Here is a 21,995-nt window from a genome sequence, read left to right as displayed (position 1 = left end):
AATCTCAAATCTGCATTCCTACTTCAAATATTTAAAATAGATCCGTTGGGTGAATGGTGGTGGCGGGTACTTGGGAACGCTATAGTTACTTTCGTTAGAATAATACCTTTGGGCAGCCCTCGGCTATTATATGCCCAGAACAAAAACATGGTCAGATCATTTGACAGTAGTCGCATCTTAGTTGGTCGGAGAATTGTCCGGTCGATGATGATGAGAAAGCATGAGAAGTAGTGGATAACTCAATATCCAACATTTACTTTTCTTTCTCATGAATCCTCCCGCTCGCTAATACGTTCTTCAAATATTGAGTTCCTTGACGGAGACGGCAGCTACGGTGGCGACTGCAGGCGTCTCCTCGCGTCCAGAGCCTGTGATTCATTGCTGTCTTTGGAACGTTCAGGAACGTTCATCGAGTTCAAGCAACGATTTCGCAAGACGATGGAGAGAAAGTTGTGGTGGAGGAATTGTTTAAAGCCGTGGGAGGGCTTTCCTGGTAAAGTACCATTTGAGGAGCCAAATGTGAGTTCTTCAACAAGTGCTCTAGAGTCTTGGATCATCAAGCTTGAGCAAGGAGTTAATGTCTTCCTTACTGTAAGGGCTTTATGACCCTTTTTGTGTGTGTGTGTGTGTTCAAATCACTGGAAGTTATCTTGTGCGTCAAGTTAATCGCTGTCTCTTTTTTGTTCTCCAACCAGGACTCGGTGATTAAGATACTCGACACATTGTACCGTGATCGAATCTATGCAAGGTTCTTTGTTCTTGAAACCAGTGCCTTATTTTGGTAAATCCATCCGTTTCTTGTTTCAGTTCCTCCTTATTCTTGCAAGAGTATAATGTTAGTTTATGTATTGCTTTACGTCAGTGCTACACACGTACGAGACCTTTGGTTGGTGGAGGAGAGCAGATTATTTGAAAGTCCATTTTGCTGAGAGCGGGAATGAGATGCACCACTTGCTCATCATGGAAGTAAGAACTCACAATTTTTAGATTTTTTTTTCTGAACTTAGGAGTTGAAAAATTCTCCTGCACCTGATATAGCAGTAAAATACTACACTGGAAGTGACTTGTACTTATTTGGTAAGTTCTTTCATCCTTGTTTGGTTTTATCAATGTTCCTTTGAGTTCCCAAAGTCATTATTCCCTCGCAAAGTGGCTCTCTTATGTCTGCAGATGAATTCCAAACATCCAGAGCTCCCAATACTCGAAGACCAGTTATAGGTAACTTTTTAACTCTTCAAGATCTTTCAGTCAATGCATCCACTAGTCTGCATTCTATAATGGACTGTCTTCTATATGTGTATAAGATTAGTCTGGCTTTAACTTTGGTGTTGCTTTTTTAAGATTCTCTAACATTGTGTTGTGATTATGTTTGGGGGCACAGAGAACTTAATTATACGATGTGTTTGTGAACATAAGATACGATGAAGCGGAGCATTGCAAGACAATGAGAGCTAGTCAGACTCTAGGAAGTCTCTCCACACTCCATTTTAGACGACGAAGAATGTAGTGAAAATCAGGATGTGTTGTTCCTGAGGAGGCTCGTTGTGAAGGTATTGTAGACTGCATCAAGAAAAACATTACAAACTAAATCAAGTAGCAAAACATAAAAGATTAATTGTTGTGAACAGCTGTCGTTTAGGTTGGAAGAAGAATAGAGAAGAAAACGTATTGAGGCAAATACCCGTTTAGGGTTTCTTATTAATGATGTGATTATAATTTACAAACCCTTAGACCCATATTTATACAGCCTCAAAAATCCGATTTCCTTTTTCCAATAAAAATAGTAACTTTCCTAAACCGAAAAGGCATACCGTACCGCGGAGACCTACGGCCCCCGCACCCCCCAGATGTCAACCTTGATAACGAGTATCGCCCGCACTCGGTCGGACTACGTCCGATCCACGAGTGCTGGGCATTTTACTGCTACAACAGAGATTTAAGACACACAGATGCAACATTAATTGAATCCAAATATACAAAATCATTGAATGTATCATTCCCGCAAAAAGCTCTTTGGTATTAGCGTTGCCATTCTCTCTCTTCACTTTCTTGGTTTTTGATGGGGGAAAGTGTAACGAGAATACGACGTCGTATACGGGACATTTCACGTGGGAAAAGCTTTGAATCACGCGCCCTCTTTATAATTTACTTCTCTTTTTCCTTTTTCTTTTTCTGTTTTCAAATTATTTTTTCCGCCATCGGTTCATATTGAGATTTCATTGGTCCGGTATATGAAACGGTATTGAGATTTCATCGGTCCGGTTGTTATTAATTTGAAATCATCCGCCTTCATTTCAGATTTTAGCGTTTGTTTAGTTTTGGTCTTTGTCCGATTAATGATCTCTTTTAATTGCGTTTGAAACTTTGAAATCTGATTGAGGATATCTTTTATAAATAATCAATTGTAATTATTCTTGGATTTTGTTTTTATTCGAGACTCTTCAAAGTTTTTTTTGTTTAAAAAAAAAAAAAACAAGACGTACAGTTACAGAAACAGCATTAACTTTTTCGTAAAACAATATTCCTTTCACCTCCAGTAGGATTTTTTTGTTTGTTTCTACCCGAAATTCAGAAGAACTAACATTATATTCTTTTTTGTCAATACGTTATAGTTTTATTTAAAAAAAAAACCGAAATAATACCATTATAGTTGCACCATAGCGTACGGCTTTGTCTGGTGATCAATTCGCTAATTAATCTTTTTTGACAAAAGAAATCTTAGTATAAAATACTATAGAAAATATTTTTAAAATTGATAATCACATAGATTTGTTTCTGTAAACAAAAGCTCAACTTTATGCAAGTTTAAATTCTATATAATATTTGACTCCTCTATTTGAGATTTTTATTTTATTTGAGTGTGAATTCTCTAATTATTAAATATGTTTAAATACTATTAATGTGGGAAGTAATATATTCGGAAGCAACTTTGACCCAAAAAGATATATAATTCATTTTAAAGAAAAAATGAAAAGCAAAAGAAGCTAAGAAAAGCCTTTTATAATCCCCCGCGAGACCCAAAGATCTCAACAATCTCTCTCCCCTCATCCACACAGTGTATGATTCCGTTTCACTATCAGAGAGAGCTTCTTTAGAGTTTGTTACAACTGAGTCGAGATAAATGAGCGAACTCGAACCGGGAACGAGTCAGATGACGACGACGACGGAGACGCACCGCACGACGACGACGTTTCTTGACTTGCTCCGGCGCCAGATGAGCGGTGTGGATCGCACAAGGAGGAAGCGGACTCTCAAAGAACGGCTGAGATTCAAATGCATCGGATGCTGTGGGCCCATCAGGAGTCTCCATCGTCAGCCCAACAACACTGCAACTACTCTCCACAGCCCAACAACCTCTAGGAGCGAAGACGAACTCGAAGAAGAGCAAACCGAAGCCCGATTCGCTCCCGGGTCGGGTTCGGGTATGAACCTCGCGACGGCGTTAGAGGCGGAGAGATATCATCCGGCGGAGGCTGACATGACGCCGACGAGAGTGTCGTTGATGAGGTTGCTGGACGAGACGGCGGAGAGAGCGGTTGATGACGGAAGGGAGACGGAGATATCGACGGCGTTAGCTGCGGGGAGTGATACGGTGTGCTGCGTGTGTATGGGAAGAAAGAGAGGCGCTGCGTTTATCCCATGTGGACACACTTTTTGCAGAGTTTGCTCCAGAGAGCTGTGGCTGAACCGGGGCTCGTGTCCTCTTTGTAACCGTCCGATCAGTGAGATTCTTGACATATTTTGAAACGACCGACGGCTTAAAGTTACTCGATGAATGTGACTATACATTTGAGTGTGATGGGCGTCGAGACAAAGTTTTATTACGGTTTGTACTTTGTTCGTTTCTTTTGTTCATGAGAAAGCTGATGTAAATGCGAGAGAAATACAAGAGATTTCACAAGGCCCATTAAATCAAAATCAAAAGCCCAATAATATGTCATAGTGTTCTGCTTATGTTAGAAACTTGGCCTTAAACATCTAAAGCCCAAAAAACATCTGAGGCGAATGATTTGCTTTTGCCACTTGTCCTACCAAAAGCTTGCCCTATAGCACACTGCCTTGCAACGTAAAGGAAAATTGTCACAACATGTTGTAAGGCCTGTTCTTTTTACGATCGCTGACGCAGCGGTGAATGACCAAATTATAACTGACTTTTTGCCCAAATATGTGGAGAATACCGCTGGCGTCCTACTTTCCTTCATTAATATCAGACGCAGCTCTCTTTTAACTGTCGCTTGTTTACACAGCGTCACGGAAAACACCGGCGACCCTTGTAAAAGGTGATCGCAGCGGCAACTCGTTTGTTCTCCACCATATATCTTTTCGATTTTGATGAGTAAATTTTGAGACGCTGATGCTGCGTCAGCGATCATAAAAAGAACAGGCCTGTAGTCCATACCATTGAGTTCAGTAACACGGATGAGAACCATGTTGGTATCTACATCAATAGATAAATATCAGAGAAATCAGCTGTATCAGATTTATCACAAAGAAGATGGTACTATGGTAAAGATATCTCTCTTATGAATTGAAAACCGATACTAGTTTGGGTTGAATATGATTCCTTAAGTAACAACTGAAATTCACAATTTATCCTCTTAATGACGCTAAGACAAATATTTCATTGCTTTCTGTAACCAAATTAAGATTTATCGCAATATCTCCTGGAGTGGATGTATGTTGGCTTCACTTCATCAACGGGATCTGTTCTTTCATCTCACAATATTCTTGGTTGGACCTTCAAGCTCAATGGGAATGCATCAGACATATTGTCTTCCAGGACTTCTTAGTGATTATATATCAAGACATACATAATGTTCTTGAGAAGGAAGAAGTTCTTGATGATTGGAAGACTCAGTTTGGCTCATATAGTCTCGCTTACAAGGATCTCTACATTGCCACAAAGGGTTTCAAGAACAGTGAGCTTCTTGGTAAAGGAGGTTTAGAAAATCTTACAAAGGTGCATTAATGTTATCTAACCTATACATCGTGGTGAAGAAAGTTTCTTATGATTCAGACAAGGAATAATAGAGTTTATCGCCAAGATCGACACTATCTGCCACCTTAGACACATCCTAACTTAGCTCGGCTTCTTGTATATATATATATATATATATAATTGAGTAATAAAGTACACAACTCGTTGACAATAAGATTAAACAAAAAACTCCATGAACATGGCGGTGTGAAGGACCTACAAAAAGGCTTCTTCGTCTGCAACTATGGCCCATGTATTATCAAATGTTAGTTCCAATTTATCAGTTATCCATATAAGCGTGTATTATACTATTATATATATTTGTGTGTTTTTTTGGAACAACATATTTTTAGTTATAAGAAAATGTCATTAGTTATGAAGCTCTAATTAAAAAGAAAAGAGAGAAAAGTGTGCTATAGTACTTTAAAAAGATAGCTAGTAAGTAGTCCTAACATGGTGGCAGGCAGTGTACGGATATGGAAATGGGAAAACCTCAGACTCAGATACCAGATTTACGTAACGTCGAAGTTGCGTGCAGTGCAGATGAGATAGAGAGAGAGAAAGAGGGTTACGGATATTTATGACATTTCATAATCAGAGACCCTACGTTATTAAATGAGTGTGAGATAATGTTATCAATCACATGCCCTCACATTATCAAGTCTGTTTCCAAACACAAACGAACCAACAAAATTCCTTTGCTATAACTTATTTTCCTCTTTCTTGCAGCAATTTTTTTTCCCTCTAGAATTTATATTAAAAAAGGCCCAAAGCCAAAGTTTTACAAAGCCCATAACACAACCAGGCCCAACATTACAAATCGGCCCGAGGCCCAAAGCGCAGGAAACCCTAGCTCCCGCTAGTCTGCCGCATCTCCACTCCACCACCGTACGACCTCGTCGGAGAAAGAAACAGGGAGGCTCCAATCGAGGAGAAATCTGCTCGGTTAGTGCGACACACAAACCAACCGCCTCAATTTGATCTTCTCCGCCACAGCGCCGCCGGAATAAACCCAAACTGAAACTGTGTTTCGTCGGATCTCGAAAAACAAACCGAGCCTCCAACGAGACCACCTCCGTTCGAGACAGAATTGTCTTCACGCTGTGAGAATTGTTCGATCTAACGAAATCTCAAAGGCCTTTGAACTACTTCAAACCCTAGACAACAGAAACGCGAACCGGAGCAAACAACCCCCAACACCTAACCCCACTGTCGATTCTTTCACGGGGAAGGCTCCCCATCGACATCTCAAACCTCCACCGAGACACCACTCATAAAACCGGAGCATAAAGAGCCTCCACCTTCCAATCTAACTAGATCCGACCGTTCACCTGAGTAAGGAGCCACGGTGGTTACAAAAGCCGACCGTCCTCCTGTGTAAGGAGCCACGGCGGTCACCAGAACCGGACGACCACCTCGAAGGGAGCGCGGCGCCGGAAAACTTAGATCTACTCAAAAAGGGAAAAAAAACCCTAGACAAGAAGGAAACAAAAGAGAACAAAGGGGAACCGGGCCGGCGGTGGCATAGAAAGCCCACCCCGTCGGCCGGCCAAAACCAGCGGCGGATTTATTTCTTTCTCTCTCTGGCTGTTTTCTTCTACATCTCTCCTTTCTTTTGTTCTTGCAGCAATTTTTGTATACTAGTATTATTGATGATGATGGAAGGAAGTTTGTTTTGGGTTGCAGATTTTAAAAATAAAGGTAGTTGGGTCTGGAGGAATCTAATGAAGTTAAGGGACAAGGCTAGGCCTTTCCTTCTTTGCCAGGTTGTGTCAGGGAGAACAGCATCATTTTGGCTTGATAACTGGACTCATGGTGGTGATTTGCTTACCATAACGGGGCCCTTAGGTCCGCAAATTTCTGGCATCTCCATTGATGCTTCTGTTTCTTCTGTGGTTACTGAAAATGGCTGGAATGTCTCGAGAAGAAGCAGGAATCCCACCCTTTCTGTTTTGAGAGCAAATTTGCCAGATCAAATACCGGATATTGAGTCAACTGAAGAGGATTATTTTATGTGGAGGAATGAAGTCGCGGCTCCACCTTCTCATTTCTCACTTCCTTTACTTTGGAGGACTTTATACCCCGATCCTCCACCGGTGATTTGGGCTTCATTGGTTTGGTTTAAAAAGAGAATTCCTAAGCATGCCTTTATTACTTGGTTGGTTTTGAGGAACAGAATGGCGACGAGAGATAAGCTCAGGAGTTGGGGTTTGCAAGTTCCAGCGGAATGCTTGCTGTGTGGAAGTGCGGATGAAACGGCTCCTCACCTTTTCTTTGAATGTAGATACGCTCAGGAAATTTGGCATGGGTTAATGGATGGGACATGGATGAACCTTCCAATCAAGCTGGAGGAAATGGTGGATTGGTTCCAACAGCTTAGAGGAGAGAAGAGGTTTAAGACGATTACAAAGATCATTTTTCAGGCAGTGATCTATTTTGTGTGGAAGGAGAGGAATGGTAGGCTTCATTCCAATGGACAAAAGACCCCGGCTAGAGTGATAAAAGAGATAAAGTTGTAGGTCAGAGCAAAGCTGTTGGGGCTGGACAGGGAGAAGGTTTCCTCTTTGCAGACCAGGCCTCATAACACTACCGAGTCTTATCTGTCTATCTGGTTTGGAGAATTTCAAGGATGAGGTTGCTGGAATCATGAGTCTCGGTTTTCTTTAAAGGCAGCAGTATAGTTTTTCTTCCTAAATTTATTTTTCACCTCGTAGAAGAAGTATTTTTGTCTTAAAAGCTTTATGGATCTTTTTGTATGGATGCTCCTTTTGGAGTAGTAAATGAATAAAGTAATAAAGTAGTTTAAAAAAAAAAAAACAAAAAAAAAAGATTCACAGCCGAAGGAGAGGACATACGAACATTTGTTTCCTTCTATTAATGGGCCTCGTTTTTTTCCGTTTACTTTATCTGATGAAACTTTGTGACATTTTAAAAAAAAAAATTTTTTTGAGTTATTCGATTTATCAGATAGATTTCCATGAAACGCGGTCGAGGAGTGGTTTGTTCCTCGAATTATTTTAGTCAAAAAGTAATGATTGAAAAATCACATGATGAATAATAAAATAAGAAAAAATTCAAAATTGAAACTTTTGATATCACAAACAACATAATGACATCATATTTCAGTAAAAATCTAATAAATGTTGTTATTTAAAAATCAAAGGAAAAAACGAAAATGTCATGAAAATGACTTTGGGTTCAGGGTAATGATACATGCAGAAGATTTTAAATATGGAAATGGTCAGCTTCGGTTTTACAAAATTTATTATTGTAATAAATAAGTTGAACTTTCGCATGCTTTTTTCTAGGGAAACATTAATCAAGAAACGAAAAAAATCAAGTTCAGAGAGGTCCAGGAATAAATTGGAGTGGATTTATATTCTCCTTCTCATTTTTTGCCTTCCACATACATGTTCATGTTTAGATAAAATTGAAAAAAAAAACAATATAGGAGAAGCGAAATGCAAAACAAGGATAAGTTAACAAACGAAAGAACAACCATACTTCGGTCGAGAAAAGAAAAAAAAGAACAACAATACCGAATACTATATCGAACTTGTTTTTAAGTATATAACTAGATTTTGACCCGCCCTTTAAAAGGGCGGGTATATTTTTGGTTTTAATTTTTTGAAAATTTTATACTTATGTTTTTTATAATTATATTTACGTTTAATATTAATTTATTTTAATATAATTTTTGATACATTTATTAAATATGTCAAGTTGCATAACTATAAACTTGTGCCATATGTATTTGGAGAAATTATTTTTAAGTTTCATTCTTAAAGTTTGCAACATATTATATTTTTTTATTAGTTACCTAACATAATTAGTCATGAATATCCGTATACAAAAAAAAACTGACTCAGAATCGACTCTTGCAACATATTATGTTTTCTTAGTAATTATCTAACATAAAAGTCATAAATATTTGTATCCAAAAAATCCGACTCGAAAACGATCCGAAAATCAAAGTCTCATATTTTATTAGATTTGACCTATATGCTCGAACGTTTCTTACAGTGTTATATCCGAAAATATTTTTAATATAGAAGAGTATATTAAAAAATATTTTTTCAAATATTTTTTTTTAAAATTGGTCAGTTTTCATTGTAGGTTGAGTTTGATATTGTTTTCGGATATAACACTGTAAAATCGCATTTAATAAATCACGTTTAATAAATATTTTTATTCGAACAACCTATTTAAAATCCGTTAAACTAAATAAGTTTATATGAAAATTTATTTCTATTAAAAGTCCAATTAAACGATGTTAAACATGTGTTTTATTAATTGATAAACTTAATGTATGTGTAAGATATTTAAAATTTGAATGAATTAATGTCTGGTTAAATAAAAATTGAATTTTAATTTCTAAAATATATATATATTTATTTGTACATAAAATGGATGAATTTGATTTGTGATTTTTAAATTTTGATGAAACTTTTATCATATAACTCGAAAGAGTGCTGATTTAGAGAACCAAAAATATATTTATTATTTGATATATAAAGTTATTTATATTTGAAGAAAATATTATATTTTGATATTTTGTTAAAATTTAAGAATTGTTTGTATTGTAATTTCTGGTTGTTTATTATAATTGACCAAAAAATAAAATATTATTTATAATAATTGACCAAAAAGTAAATATTATTCAACATATGTCTACTTTACAGTTTCAAATTATATATATATATATATATATTGTAAATATTATACTGTCTAGATTTCTTTGACTATTCAGAGAAAATATTTTTTTTCATATGTTTGATTCACTGTTTTTTTTTCTGTCAATGTTTGATTCATTACTTTTTTTCTGTCAATGTTTGATTCATTACTTAAGTCCAAAAAGCTTTACAAAATGGGTTTAGAAGTATCTAATAAAACAATACATGCTGAAATTAGGTTACGATGGTTGAGTATTAAGTGACGTCATAACCACCGCACCACCACTTTAGGTTTCAAAACCATGTTTTCTTCTTGCAGAAACCTTGACCATATTTTCAGAAACCTCCATCACAAGTCACGCTCTTTTTGGAACAGTTTAACTCATGGCAGTGAACTAACCTATTAAGAATACACCACCGATTGTCATTAACACATGGCTACATCAGAAACCACCATCACATTATTGATTCTTCATTAACCAATCATCGAAAATATACTCTGCTTCTCTTTTCCAATTTTATGTTTCGTAGATTTTGAAAAATTATGTGTAAAAGATAAATCAACGAAGGTAAATCAATTAAAGTTCAAAAAAAACGAAGGTAAATCAACGAATCACTGTTAACAAAGTTGCGTAAAGTAACTGTTGCATTCGAAAAAGAAGTTACGTAACTGTTGCATTCAAAAAAGAATGTAACTGTTTTGGTTAGACACATATAGCACGTGATTAGTATATATAATTATAATTAAATATTTGGACTCAACTAATATCAGTTGGACATGTTGAAGAATTAATAGTATTGATTAGTTTGGTTAATGAAACGATCAGTCTTATCATGAGTTGGATCTTGATTAAGAATCTGGCCTAAGTAATTGAAACTTATAATTTGGTTAGCTTGTGTCTTGAAATATGGAAGTGATTCACATAGTTATATTTATATTTGCTTTAAATCAAGTTAGGTGAGGTGAGATAATGAGTTGGATCATATATAGATGGAGAGAAACATAATAACATTTTTTTATCAACATAATAACATTTTTTATCAACATAATAACATTTTTCTGTTTTAACAATGTTAATAAAATATTCCCATATTCATAAATAATTGTGGACATGATTATCTAGTGCATATGAAACATTAAAATGTTTTTCTTTTTATTTTAATACTAAATATTCACATATTCATAAATAATTGTGGAAAGAATGTCTGAATAACATATTTCAGCATTGATAAATAATTGTGGAATAAATGTCTGAAACTTCTACAAACAAACAAGACTCACAATTTTGTTTTGTTTCAAGAATGATACACATATAGATTATAATACAATTATAAACAAAACCCCATCAAATTTGTAATTTCAGATAAATAAAACAAGCAGTCGAATAAATGAAATACATTTCCATTATTTATGCACTCTGCATATAAAGTCACATTGCAGCTGGTCATCTTCTCCCTATGTAACATTTTCATCATTTTTCATTAACATTCCATTTATTATCTTCAACCATCTCCCTTCCTTCTCTCTCTTTCTCGCTCGCTGCAATATGGATAGTCCGACGAGCATACGAAGTAAACCACCACCGGAGATTCTCTCCACGTGTGGTAGCCAACGACGGAGCAGCAGCAGCTGCGACTCCAACTCACCGGAATTTGAGTTCTGGCGTCTAACGAACTCTTCATTTCACCAGACCGAAACAGAACTTCTCACCGCCGACGAGCTTTTTCACGACGGCGTTATTCTCCCTCTTCGCCTCCTCTCCATCAAATCCGACCCGAGTGCCTCGGAATGCACCCCGGATCCATCTCCTTCTACTAGTACTTTGACTACAGAGCAAAAAAACGAGACTGAACCCGGTTTAGGATCCGAGCTGACCCGGGAAACAACGGGTTCGAAGCGGTGGAGAGATATATTCAAGAAGAGCGAAAACAAACCGGCCGGGAAGAAAGAGAAGCGGAAAGAGAAAAAAAAGAATGAGAAGAAGAGCGGGTCGGGTCCGGGTACGGGTTCAGGTTCAGGAGCGGAGCTGAATATCAACATTTGGCCTTTTTCAAGAAGCAGATCCGCCGGTAACAACGGGACCCGACCCAGAATATCGTTCGGAGCTCCGACGACCCGGAAAGTCAGCAGCGCGCCGTGTTCCCGGAGCAACTCCACCGGCGAATCGAAGTCTAGGAAATGTCCGAGCAGTCCCGGTCGGAACGGCGTGCATCTTGGTCGGAACAGTCCAGTCTTGCAAGTCCGACGTGGAAGTGGAGCTCCGACCGCGAAAACGATATCCGAGCGGGTGGGTAAAAGGGTAATTCCCGAGGCGCGTAGGGGTAAAACTGGAATGGAGAGCAATAAAGCAAAAGTCATAAACTTGAACGTGCCTCCTATGTGCATCGGTTATAGCTGCAGTAGCGACGTGAGTGGAGATGGTAACATTGGGAGTGACGATAATATCGCAAATGTTAATAATCCCAATGGTTTATTTGGCTTTCGTAATCTTTTCATTAAGAAAGTTCATTAGCGTTGGTAAGCTTTTGAGAGTGATGATTTGTCAAACCCTCTTAATAGTCTCAAGGGTCCACTTTTAATTTTTAATTTGCTACTTTTGCTGTTTAAGACTACGATGTGTGGATTTGAGCAGATTTTCTTGTTTGCTTATATTTCATGTAAATACTTTTTAATATAAACGTTTCATGTAGCCATTTTCTTTTCTCCATTATAATGGGTTAGTTTCATGAAGTATTTTATATCTACACAATTTTTCTATCCGTTACTAAACTACCAATTCAATGAAGGTACATGGTCTTTGCTAAAAACTCTTAAATACTATAGTTTAAGGATGAAAACTTATAAATTATGACGGGAGCTATTTCTACTTTTATTCTACTATTAATTAACAAAGAGCGATTCTTTACATCAGTAGGATTCCACCACAAAAAAAAAGTTCTTTGAAGTCGCCATATCATTTTTAACACATTTTCTAATTTGATTGTAGTTTAGCCTTTGATCATACGTCACTCGTAACTTGAAAAACTAGTACATAACCATACACACCAGTAAGAGTAAAACCATACAATGAAAAGGAAAACGTAGTTGACATCAATCATGTCTTGGTGAATTACTTGGTAAGAACCATCGACTACTAGAGAGTTGAACAGACGAGCAATCAAATTTGTGTAGTTTCTCTATCTTCCACGTCATGAGATTGTAGAGAAAGACATTATCTGCGTTACTGCAATCACTGAAATAGATGGAATTTCTACTGATTCCATCATTGTCATTGGCGAGCACAGTGATACCTAGATCCAAAAGCATTGCCTCGTCGCCCAAGGAATAAACTTGTTCATGTTGTGTAAAGCCTAATGAATAAACCCTGAAGAGATGGAAGTACCATCTTCCCCATGATGTCCACATTTTTACAACCTCGAGGACATCTCCTGTTACTGTGACTACAATGTTTGTAGCAACAATGATCGACCAATAATCACCTCCAACTGGTTTAAAATTCACGAGGCGCGTAGGGGTAAAACTGTAATTGCGAGCAAAAAGGTGATGAACTTGAACGTGCCAATGTGCATCGGTTATCGGAGTCGGTTAAGCTGCAGAAACGACGAGAGTGGAGATAGTAACATTGGGAGTGACATTAACATCGCCGATGTTAATAATCCTAATGGTTTATTTGGCTTTCGTAATCTTTTCATTAAGAAAGTTCATTGACTTTTGTTTTTGTATTATAGTAAGCTTTTGAGAGTGTCGATTTGTCAAACCTCTTAGTAGTCTAAAGGGGTCCACTTTTTTTTTGCTACTTTTGCTGTTAAGATGTGTGGGATTTGGGATGATATTCGTGTTTGCTTATATCATATAACTTAAGAAAATACTAATTTATATAAATGTTTGATATACCTATTATTCTCCATGATTATGGGTTAGTTTCATGATGTTCTTTTTTTATAAAAGTACATAAATTTTCTTTGTTTCTAAATTACCAGTTGAATGAATGTAAATTGTCTTTGCTAAAAAAATCTTCACTTTATGATGGAGGATTTCCAATTTTACTACTTTCAAAGACTTATTTTTCCTTTACTTTACACCAGTAAAATTCCACAAAAGAAAAACTTCTTTTAAGCCCCCATATATCATGACTTTGAACACATTTGATAACTTGTGGCTTAACATTGGGTTACACAACTCTTAACAATAAAAAGCTATAGCATGTAACCATGTTATTAATAAGAACATATTGAAGAGGAAAACATAGCTGATATCAATCATGTCTTTGTGAATTACTTGGTAAGAACCATCGACTACTAGACAGTTGAACAGACGAGCAATCAAATTCGTGTAGTCTCTCCATCCTACTTGTCTTGAGATCGAAGAGAAAGACATTATTTGCGTTATTGCAATCACTGAAATAGATGGAATTTCTACTGATTCCATCATTGTCATTGGCGAGCACAGTGATACCTAGATCCAAAAGCATTGCCTCGTCGCCCAAGGAATAAACTTGTTCATGTTGTGTAAAGCCTAATGAATAAACCCTGAAGAGATGGAAGTACCATCTTCCCATGATGTCCACATTTTTACAACCTCGAGGACATCTCCTGTTACTGTGACTACAATGTTTGTAGCAACAATGATCGACCAATAATCACCTCCAACTGGTTTAAAATTCACGGGAAGAGGTACAGCATGTTTTTCCTCAATAACAATTTGTTGGGGAATTTCTCCAGAAAAATCGAAGATTTTGGCATTGACATTACTGGGATAACTTGAAAAGTAAAGCTTGTGATCCTTGTAAGCCATGTCACGAAAATTTGAAGTTTTGGGAATTTTATTCCACCAGTTATCTCCTCTCTTAGAATAGACCACACACTTTTTGCTAAGTGCCCATGCAACTACGTGATCTTTGGTTTTCTCGTCGATCCAAAACACAGACTTTTGTATCTTTGTCATTCCAAACTGTGACTCCACGGGAGGTAGATTGATATTCTCACCGGTAAAGAGATTCACAATGAAGAGATTACTCTGAAGATTTTGCATCAAGAGCCAACTTCCATAGGTTTTCATACACGAACTCTTTGCAAACTCCAAACCAAGATCTTGCGTTTTGTAGAGTTTGTGTTTTTCCTCGGGATTGAACAACATGCAACAACTGTTTTCGTCGTCTTTGGGGAAGCGAAGCACCCAAGGGATGTGATTTTTAGTCACACACTGTCTCGAAGAGGAGCGCCATGACGAGCATACGGATTTAGCTCGTTGGAAGTCAGCAAAGCTGAGGCTTTCGAAAACCAAATTCAAGAGATCAAACGGAAGATCGGACCAGGATTTGGACGTATCTCCTATGAGATATTTATGAGAATGAGAGTTTAGCTTCTTCTTCTTCATGGCAGTATTTTCTCTGAGACGTTTATGAGAATTAGGTTTTAGCTTCTTCTTCATGGCAGAGTCTCCTCTGAGATATTTATGAGATTTAGGGTTTAGCTTCTTCTTCTGGCTAATAGTAAGAGACACGGCGAAAATCTGTTACAATTAGTTTTTTTTTTTAAGTTACAAAAAAGGATTTCTTTTATATTCTGTTACAATTGGGCTCATTCGGCCCCCTCGTTAAAACTTATCAGTTGTCTTATATGGTTTTGGCAAATTAGCTTATTTGTCATGTTTTTATGATTTTACTATTGAATCATCAATTTAAATTTATATAATTATTTGTATTTTATAAAATGAGTGGTTTTTTTATTTGTTATATTTCTATAATTTTTAGGTAACTTTACTTATTTGTCATATTTTCATGATTGGACTGTTAAATAAACAATTTACATTAATATGATCATTTGAATTTTGTAAAGTAAGTAAAACTAAGAATTAGGATAGAATTCCAAATATGTGGCTCTGCAATTCCAGGTATAACTAATTAAATAAATAGAAGTAAGAGTTAGAACATAATTATAGTTATCTTCAAAATTCTTTTATTTATTATATTATATTAAATATTCTATTTAGAACAGTATTTAATTAGAATAATATATTCATAAATATGTTTATTAATGTTTTATTTTTATTATTTTATTTTAAAAGATAATTTCTGTTTTGATAAATGAACCAATATTATATTTGACTGCATTTTATACGATTTTCATCTTAATCAATATCTACAAACAACAAAATTATCTATATCTTGGGGTTTCTTCAAATTATCTGAATTTGTAGAAAAAATTGAATACAACCTTAATTTAGTTATTAATATTTGTTATAATCCCAAAATGTATTTACATATACATCCAACATATTTAAGATAATTTTCCAAAATTACTCTATTCTGAATTTGACATAAATTCTAGATACAACTTATGTATGGTAGTTTCTCTTTTTAATTTTTTTCTTCATAACTATGAGATGCATATGGAAAGATGATTGATATGTTGTAATAAAACTTAATGTAATTTTTTTCATTATTAACGGATTAAAAATTCTCTATCAATTTTTATCAACAAAATTAATTTGTCAAAACTATTGAAAATTGTAAATATGTACAAAACTTATTTATTACAAATAACATTTTAAAGATATTATCCCGCGAAATTGCGGGAAGTCATCTAGTTTCCTATATACACAATTATCTATCTGTTACTAAACTACCAGTTTTTGAAGGAAATGGTCTTTGCTAAAAGCTCTTAACTAATATAATAGTATAGTGATGAAAATATTATTAGTTCATGATGGTACTATTTTTAATTTATTTACTTTTAAAAAGAGCTTTGCACCAGTAAAATTCTACAACAAAGACAAACTTTGTTTAATTAAGCCATCATATTATTTTGGAACACATTTGCTAACTAGATTTGTAGTTTAACCAAGAACTTGGTTATACATCATCCTTCACCATAAAAACTAGCACGTAATCATCATATTCCTATATACTAAAGCGCAAGTCGCCTGGCAAATCAGAAACCGCCATGTGGAAAAATTAAAAAACAATTTAAAAATAAAATAATTGTCTGCAATTCCATCAGTTATATTATCGAATAGTTAATGTTTTACTTTTCCACAAGACAATTATTAAAAATTAAAACAATTGAAAAATTAAACCACGTAAAATGAAAAGAAAGCAAAATTTTTAACTGACTCCACCACTACAACACGATCTCAACTCTCTACAAATTTGTTTACAAAATAATTCCAAATAGTTTGATTTCTTCTAGAACCTATGCTTGTGTTGTGTCTTTCCTATGATTTGATTTTTCGTGTCTCTTTTTTTTTGAAGAAGGCTTTTGATATTTTTATCTTTAAAAAGTTTTTGAAGTTGCAGAAACGAGTACGAAACGATTTTAGAAAAGAAGAAGCCAAAGTTATAAATGGCTTTTGGAAATGCGTTGGTGTACATTGGTAAGTGGTGCAGATGAGTTCCTATAATAGTTGTTTAGCATATGAGTAAGTGATAACGCTTTGAGTCTCAGTATATAGTTATCATCCGTTACGTAATTTTGAATTCCTTTCAGTTTATTTTTGCAGAGAAGTCGTTGTTATACAGTCTTAAGGTGACAAGTTTCTTCCTCGAACCAAAGCTGCTCGACTGAAATTTAGTCTATGAATCTATGATTCAGATTGTAAGGAAGAGTGAGATGATGAGAAGAAAGAGACTTCAAAAGTACAAGGAAATTGTCTGAATAAAACAAATTATGTTCAAGGATGATGGTTCAAGAAGAACGGAAGAGAAGGGAGACTTCAAGATTCCACAGAGTCTTACTGCTCATAGTTTGATTAACAGGTTAGATGCATAACTTTTTAACCATTCAAAGAAGCATATAATAAAATATATTGATCAATACTTTCTCTTCCTCTCTTTAAACAATAACTAATGCTGATAACATTTTATGCTTGATAAATTGTTAATATCGGTATCTGTGCAAGACTCAAATGCCTATTATTAAAGTTACTAGATAATTACCCGCGCTACGCTGCGGGATTGTATCTTCAATATTCGACCATAGCATCAAATTATGTATTTTAGTATGTTTAGTCTATAGTCTCTTATGTTAGTTTTTTTCTTCTCCAACCTCAAAGGTTTTGTGATGTAATTACCCATTGCAGAAGATAACTCATTGATGTGCACTGCATCTTTATGTGCAGATTCTAAAGAATAACACATATTTTCTTTCTTTTAGACACAGATTCCACTTACTTGTTGGAACCATCTAACATAAAACCTAAGTTTTTTGCTTATATCAGGAATCTGCTCAATCTCAGCCTATGATATCCCAAAGAACAAAAAAATAAACAGTTTTTCAGTGAGACTGCAATAGGTTTTTTTAAAAAATTTTGAGTGAAACCTAATTGGATCTTGGTTAACAAATCTTGGAATAAAAAACTATCCAACATTTTTTCAGTATCGTCGTTATTATCCCAACACTTGTTGAAATGATGAAATATAATAATTCACTGGTGTCATTGTTATTTGCCACCAAGCTTGATATTTCGGATGTACATGGAAAAAAATGAAGAGTTTATCAAACATATTTCCAATCCACAATGATGAAATCTAATAATACTATAATCTGTTTCCAAATTAAATTTTCTTTTGTTATCCAAAATCAAATCTATACTATTATTTAAAAAGTGATTTGGCTTATGTGTCAGCTTCTCCATATTTTTAAGTTTTTTATTTATTTGTCATGTTTTCTATAATTTTAGGTTTATTCATATTTTATTCTTAATTATTAATTTTAGTAAATATTTTAATGATTTACTTATAATTTATCATTATCTTTATCTTGAGAATAACTTAAAAATTCTAATCATAATGTCATATTTAAATTTATATTATATATATTTAAGTAAAATTAAAAAATTATATAATTTTTATATTATATTTGTCATGTTTCCTGTAATTTTAGGTTTAGTCATATTTATTTTTAATTATTAATCTTAATATATTTATTTTAGTGATTTTGCTTATAATTTGTCATTATCTTGAGAATAACAAAAAAATTCTAACCACAATGTCATATTTATATTATATTTACTTAAGTATAATTAAAAAAAAAATATATATATATATATGTCTATATTATCTTTGGTTTAGTAATATCAAACCGATTACTTTTCATACTCTCCATAATTTTAGTTTTTTTTCTTATTTGTCATGGTTCCCGTAATTTTATGTTTAGTTATATTTTATTTTCAATAATTAATCTTAATAAATATTTTAATTATTTTTCTTGTCCAGAACAACCAGCACGCAGTCTGATATCTCCTTCCAGTACAAGATAAGGATCAACCTATTCAGTACATACAGATTAGATGACAGCTGACCATCCAACAGATGTAATATTTTAGCAAAAAGCTAAACCATTTGGATAGTTAAAGACTCTTTGACAACTGGAATTAGCTCCGGTATATTAGAAATCTTGGCACTGAAAATGAGTAAATACGATGCAAACGTGAAGATTGATCTTCTACGAGAGAGCTGCCAACCTCCTTTAAGAATCATATACCAAAAAAATATATACTGTCAGAGTTGCATTATATCTAAAGCCAAACACAAAGTAGTCTTTTAACTTTTACCATCTTGATTCAATGAGAGATTCCGAAGAGAGAACGCAAGCTGAAAACACTGCACCAGAGCCATGTGATTTGATTTCTGCCATTAGCCATTCACCAAATCAGAGAAAATAATTACAAAATTCTCTCAACTATATAAGAGAGAATCCATCAAGTAACCAAAGTTCTTTTTTTTTTTAACTTAGCATAAGATAAAAGCGGACTAACCTTTGCTAGCGAAAACAAAAGAGTTGTATTAAAAGTGATAGTCATTGCCTCAAAATTTGCAGGGGTGTTCTCCGTAGAAGTTGCTTGGATCCATAGTGATGTAAGTAGCATATTTACTTGGTGACTACTCAGTCGAAGTGAACATAACGACTGCCAAAGCATGAAAATCACACTCTAATCAGCTCACTATCAATTAACATCAGGTTTAGGGGAAACTCATACCTTTATAGCACCATCCTTTAGGCTATCCAAGGACTGACAACTAAGACCACTTGGATGAGAAATGTGGTTTACATCTTTACGCAGATCATTGTCTAAGATTTCCTCAACTTTATCTCTCTCTTCCTCCTGTAAACTGATACTCTGGCTCCTCACAGCATTTGAGGTTTCCTTATATTGGTCTGACCAAGGCAAAAGAAGAGTTCGAAGAAGCAGGACGGAGAATATATTGTGTGCATCAACTCTAGTTTCATAATCTGTGTGGGACATTGCAAGAAGAAGTTGGTGAAACAAGGCATCAGGAAATACCTGATATCAGACCACAGTAAATAAATCCGTTAGAACAGAAGATAGTCAAATAAAAAAACAAAAGTTGCAAGTAGTAAGAAAAATCTCACTTTCTTGTGGTAAGAAACATTTGGGACCACGGATACTATATGTGCAGCAAAGAGAATGGCTGATGCTGTGGTCCTAGCAACGAGTACATTAGTTGATATCATCTCAAGAACCACCGCTACCATATCAAGAATGGGCCCTACATCCCCAACCTTAAAGCAAAACCAAAAAAAAAATAGTTAGAACATCGTTATGTGATTGTCCACAACTTTGAAGAGGGTAGGATCAAAACCACAGAAAACAGCAAAACTAACCTTATTTGAGAGCTCAGAGATGCACTTATCTAAAGCTTGCTGCAAGTCAGAGTTCTGCTTAGATACATCAGCAGACAGATCTGACTCAGCCGCATTCTGCAGGCATTTCCGCAAGTGCTTAATCAAGTCGGCAATTACAGCAGTCATCGCTCCTGAAGCTTGCTGCTTAGCATGCAGCGCAAGGCATGTAGCTACATTAACCATGTTAACTTGAACCCCTTGTTGCTTCATCACGTTCTTATGATCCAAGTGCTTGATCAAAGAAGATGTGAAATACATGCGAAGTGTGAACCACCAGGATGTTATTTTTTCATCCAGCAGTATGAGCTTAAATCTCTGCAAGACTGCAACACACATACTTTAATGTGAGATTTTAATCAAATCATTAGAACCAAATAGATGTAGCAAGATAAGAGTTTAGACTTACAGTGTCTTTGGCTGACTTAACATTAGTAAGTGAAATTGGCAGAGGTAAAACTGCGAGATAAGATTTGTGAAAGCTCTTCTATCCACATTAATCCAACAGAACCAAGACCTTTCAACATCTCAGGCACATCACACAAGACAACACCAAGGAACTGGCAGTTCTGTCTTGTTGTCACAGCAGAGCATCCATCTTCACCATACTTACAAATCACACTCGCTAAGCACAGAGTCTCTTCACTTGTGGTCAAACTATTACGTAACTGTACTTCGTGGTAAACTATCTACAGAAAAAGAACAGAGAGTGAAGAATGAACCTTATAATCGTAATCTAGAGGATATGAAAATAAAACAAGCACGTATGATTACTGTGATGGAACAATCTAAGCCACTTGAGTCTAACATCAGTTTCTTATCTACAAGTGTTATAGGTAGCCAGGAGCAGCTCCTTCTCCATCTTGACTGTCTCATGTGGATTAATCTCGTATATAAACTTGGAATTCTGAATTGAAAATCCATCTCGCAGTTCGACTCTCCGCTCCACTCGATCTGCGTTCATGGAAAAACAGTGGTATCTATCTCGCAATTCCACTGTGGGTTCGTTTCAGTTTCCTTTGACGGCGATAAACGCGATAGTTTCGAGATGAGAAACGCGATAGTTTCGGTGAAAAACACGGTGGTTACGGTATGAGAAGAAGTCTGTCCGACAATGAAGTCTGATCATCCAAAAGAACAACGACAAGACAAATGATCTGGACAAACAAAATGTTTTCATTGGATTTTCAACTTTTTCATCTAATGACATGTCATTCTCTTATGCTCTTAAAAGTCTGATGTGTCAATCTCTGGAGAGATCCTTGCTTCATTACTGTGTGGATTTATTATAAAAATATTATAGGCTTCGTATATCGTATATGCTTGAGGAAATTTTGAATTTAGTTAAAAAGAAAGTAAAATAGTATAAAATAGTTATTAGTAATATGTTCATAAATTGAATCAGTAGTATACTATCTCATATTTTGATCAACGAAGTATAAAATCTAAATTGTGCAATATTTCTTTTACTATATTTTTCTAATCTTTTATATAATAAAGTGCAAGTCGCTTTGCAAATCAAATTCTGCCACATGTCATATTTTATAAAATATAAATTAAAAATAATTAAAAACATATCAAGCGATTTCTATTTTTTCTAAACCTCCAACTAACTAAATTCCTGGATTTTCTCAAAAAAATCAATCCCACGTTCACAAACTTCAAACTGTTATTTTTTTTCCTATATAAAGTTTTATCGA

At 35.1% G+C, this 21,995-nt stretch overlaps 4 protein-coding genes and 2 pseudogenes across 4 annotated transcripts; 4 read left to right on the top strand and 2 right to left on the bottom strand.

The window, feature by feature from the left end:
* The first annotated feature begins 377 nt into the window (after positions 1-377).
* Positions 378-1,588, top strand: LOC130511079 (ubiquinol oxidase 4, chloroplastic/chromoplastic-like; annotated as a pseudogene).
* A 1,317-nt stretch (positions 1,589-2,905) lies between these two features.
* On the top strand, positions 2,906-6,572 carry LOC130511033 (uncharacterized). Its single transcript, XM_057007811.1, has one exon. The coding sequence runs from the start codon at positions 3,122-3,124 to the stop codon at positions 3,743-3,745; it is 624 nt and encodes a 207-aa protein (XP_056863791.1). The 5' UTR covers positions 2,906-3,121; the 3' UTR covers positions 3,746-6,572.
* A 130-nt stretch (positions 6,573-6,702) lies between these two features.
* On the top strand, positions 6,703-7,497 carry LOC108850088 (uncharacterized). Its single transcript, XM_018623672.2, has one exon. The coding sequence runs from the start codon at positions 6,703-6,705 to the stop codon at positions 7,495-7,497; it is 795 nt and encodes a 264-aa protein (XP_018479174.2).
* A 3,508-nt stretch (positions 7,498-11,005) lies between these two features.
* On the top strand, positions 11,006-12,345 carry LOC108853812 (uncharacterized). The gene has a single exon (XM_018627255.2). It carries the CDS (start codon positions 11,199-11,201, stop codon positions 12,162-12,164), a length of 966 nt encoding a protein of 321 aa, XP_018482757.1. The 5' UTR covers positions 11,006-11,198; the 3' UTR covers positions 12,165-12,345.
* Positions 12,346-13,853: 1,508 nt separating this feature from the next.
* On the bottom strand, positions 13,854-15,160 carry LOC108850089 (putative F-box protein At4g22180; annotated as a pseudogene).
* A 3,706-nt stretch (positions 15,161-18,866) lies between these two features.
* Positions 18,867-21,367, bottom strand: LOC130510611 (protein SEMI-ROLLED LEAF 2-like). Its single transcript, XM_057007074.1, has 7 exons — positions 20,705-21,367; positions 20,278-20,621; positions 20,026-20,175; positions 19,631-19,936; positions 19,409-19,558; positions 19,205-19,280; positions 18,867-19,117 (listed from the first exon to the last, which is right to left on the bottom strand). The coding sequence occupies exons 2-7, from the start codon at positions 20,554-20,556 to the stop codon at positions 18,984-18,986; spliced, it is 1,095 nt and encodes a 364-aa protein (XP_056863054.1). The 5' UTR covers positions 20,557-20,621; positions 20,705-21,367; the 3' UTR covers positions 18,867-18,983.
* Between the last annotated feature and the right edge of the window lie 628 nt (positions 21,368-21,995).

This window comes from Raphanus sativus, chromosome 4 (genome assembly GCF_000801105.2).
Source record: "Raphanus sativus cultivar WK10039 chromosome 4, ASM80110v3, whole genome shotgun sequence".
In the NCBI taxonomy this organism is placed as follows: Eukaryota; Viridiplantae; Streptophyta; class Magnoliopsida; order Brassicales; family Brassicaceae; genus Raphanus; species Raphanus sativus.
This window is presented reverse-complemented; position numbering and strand designations above follow the sequence as displayed.

Coding starts and splice junctions, on each gene's coding strand:
- LOC108850088 (XM_018623672.2), top strand. CDS start 6,703: ATGAAGTTAAGGGACAAGGCTAGGCCTTTCCTTCTTTGCCAGGTTGTG.
- LOC108853812 (XM_018627255.2), top strand. CDS start 11,199: ATGGATAGTCCGACGAGCATACGAAGTAAACCACCACCGGAGATTCTC.
- LOC130510611 (XM_057007074.1), bottom strand. CDS start 20,556: ATGTATTTCACATCTTCTTTGATCAAGCACTTGGATCATAAGAACGTG. Junction 20,176..20,277: donor TCTCTGAGCTCTCAAATAAG/GTTAGTTTTGCT, acceptor TTTTGCTTTAAG/GTTGGGGATGTAGGGCCCAT. Junction 19,118..19,204: donor TCTCTCATTGAATCAAGATG/GTAAAAGTTAAA, acceptor TGATTCTTAAAG/GAGGTTGGCAGCTCTCTCGT.
- LOC130511033 (XM_057007811.1), top strand. CDS start 3,122: ATGAGCGAACTCGAACCGGGAACGAGTCAGATGACGACGACGACGGAG.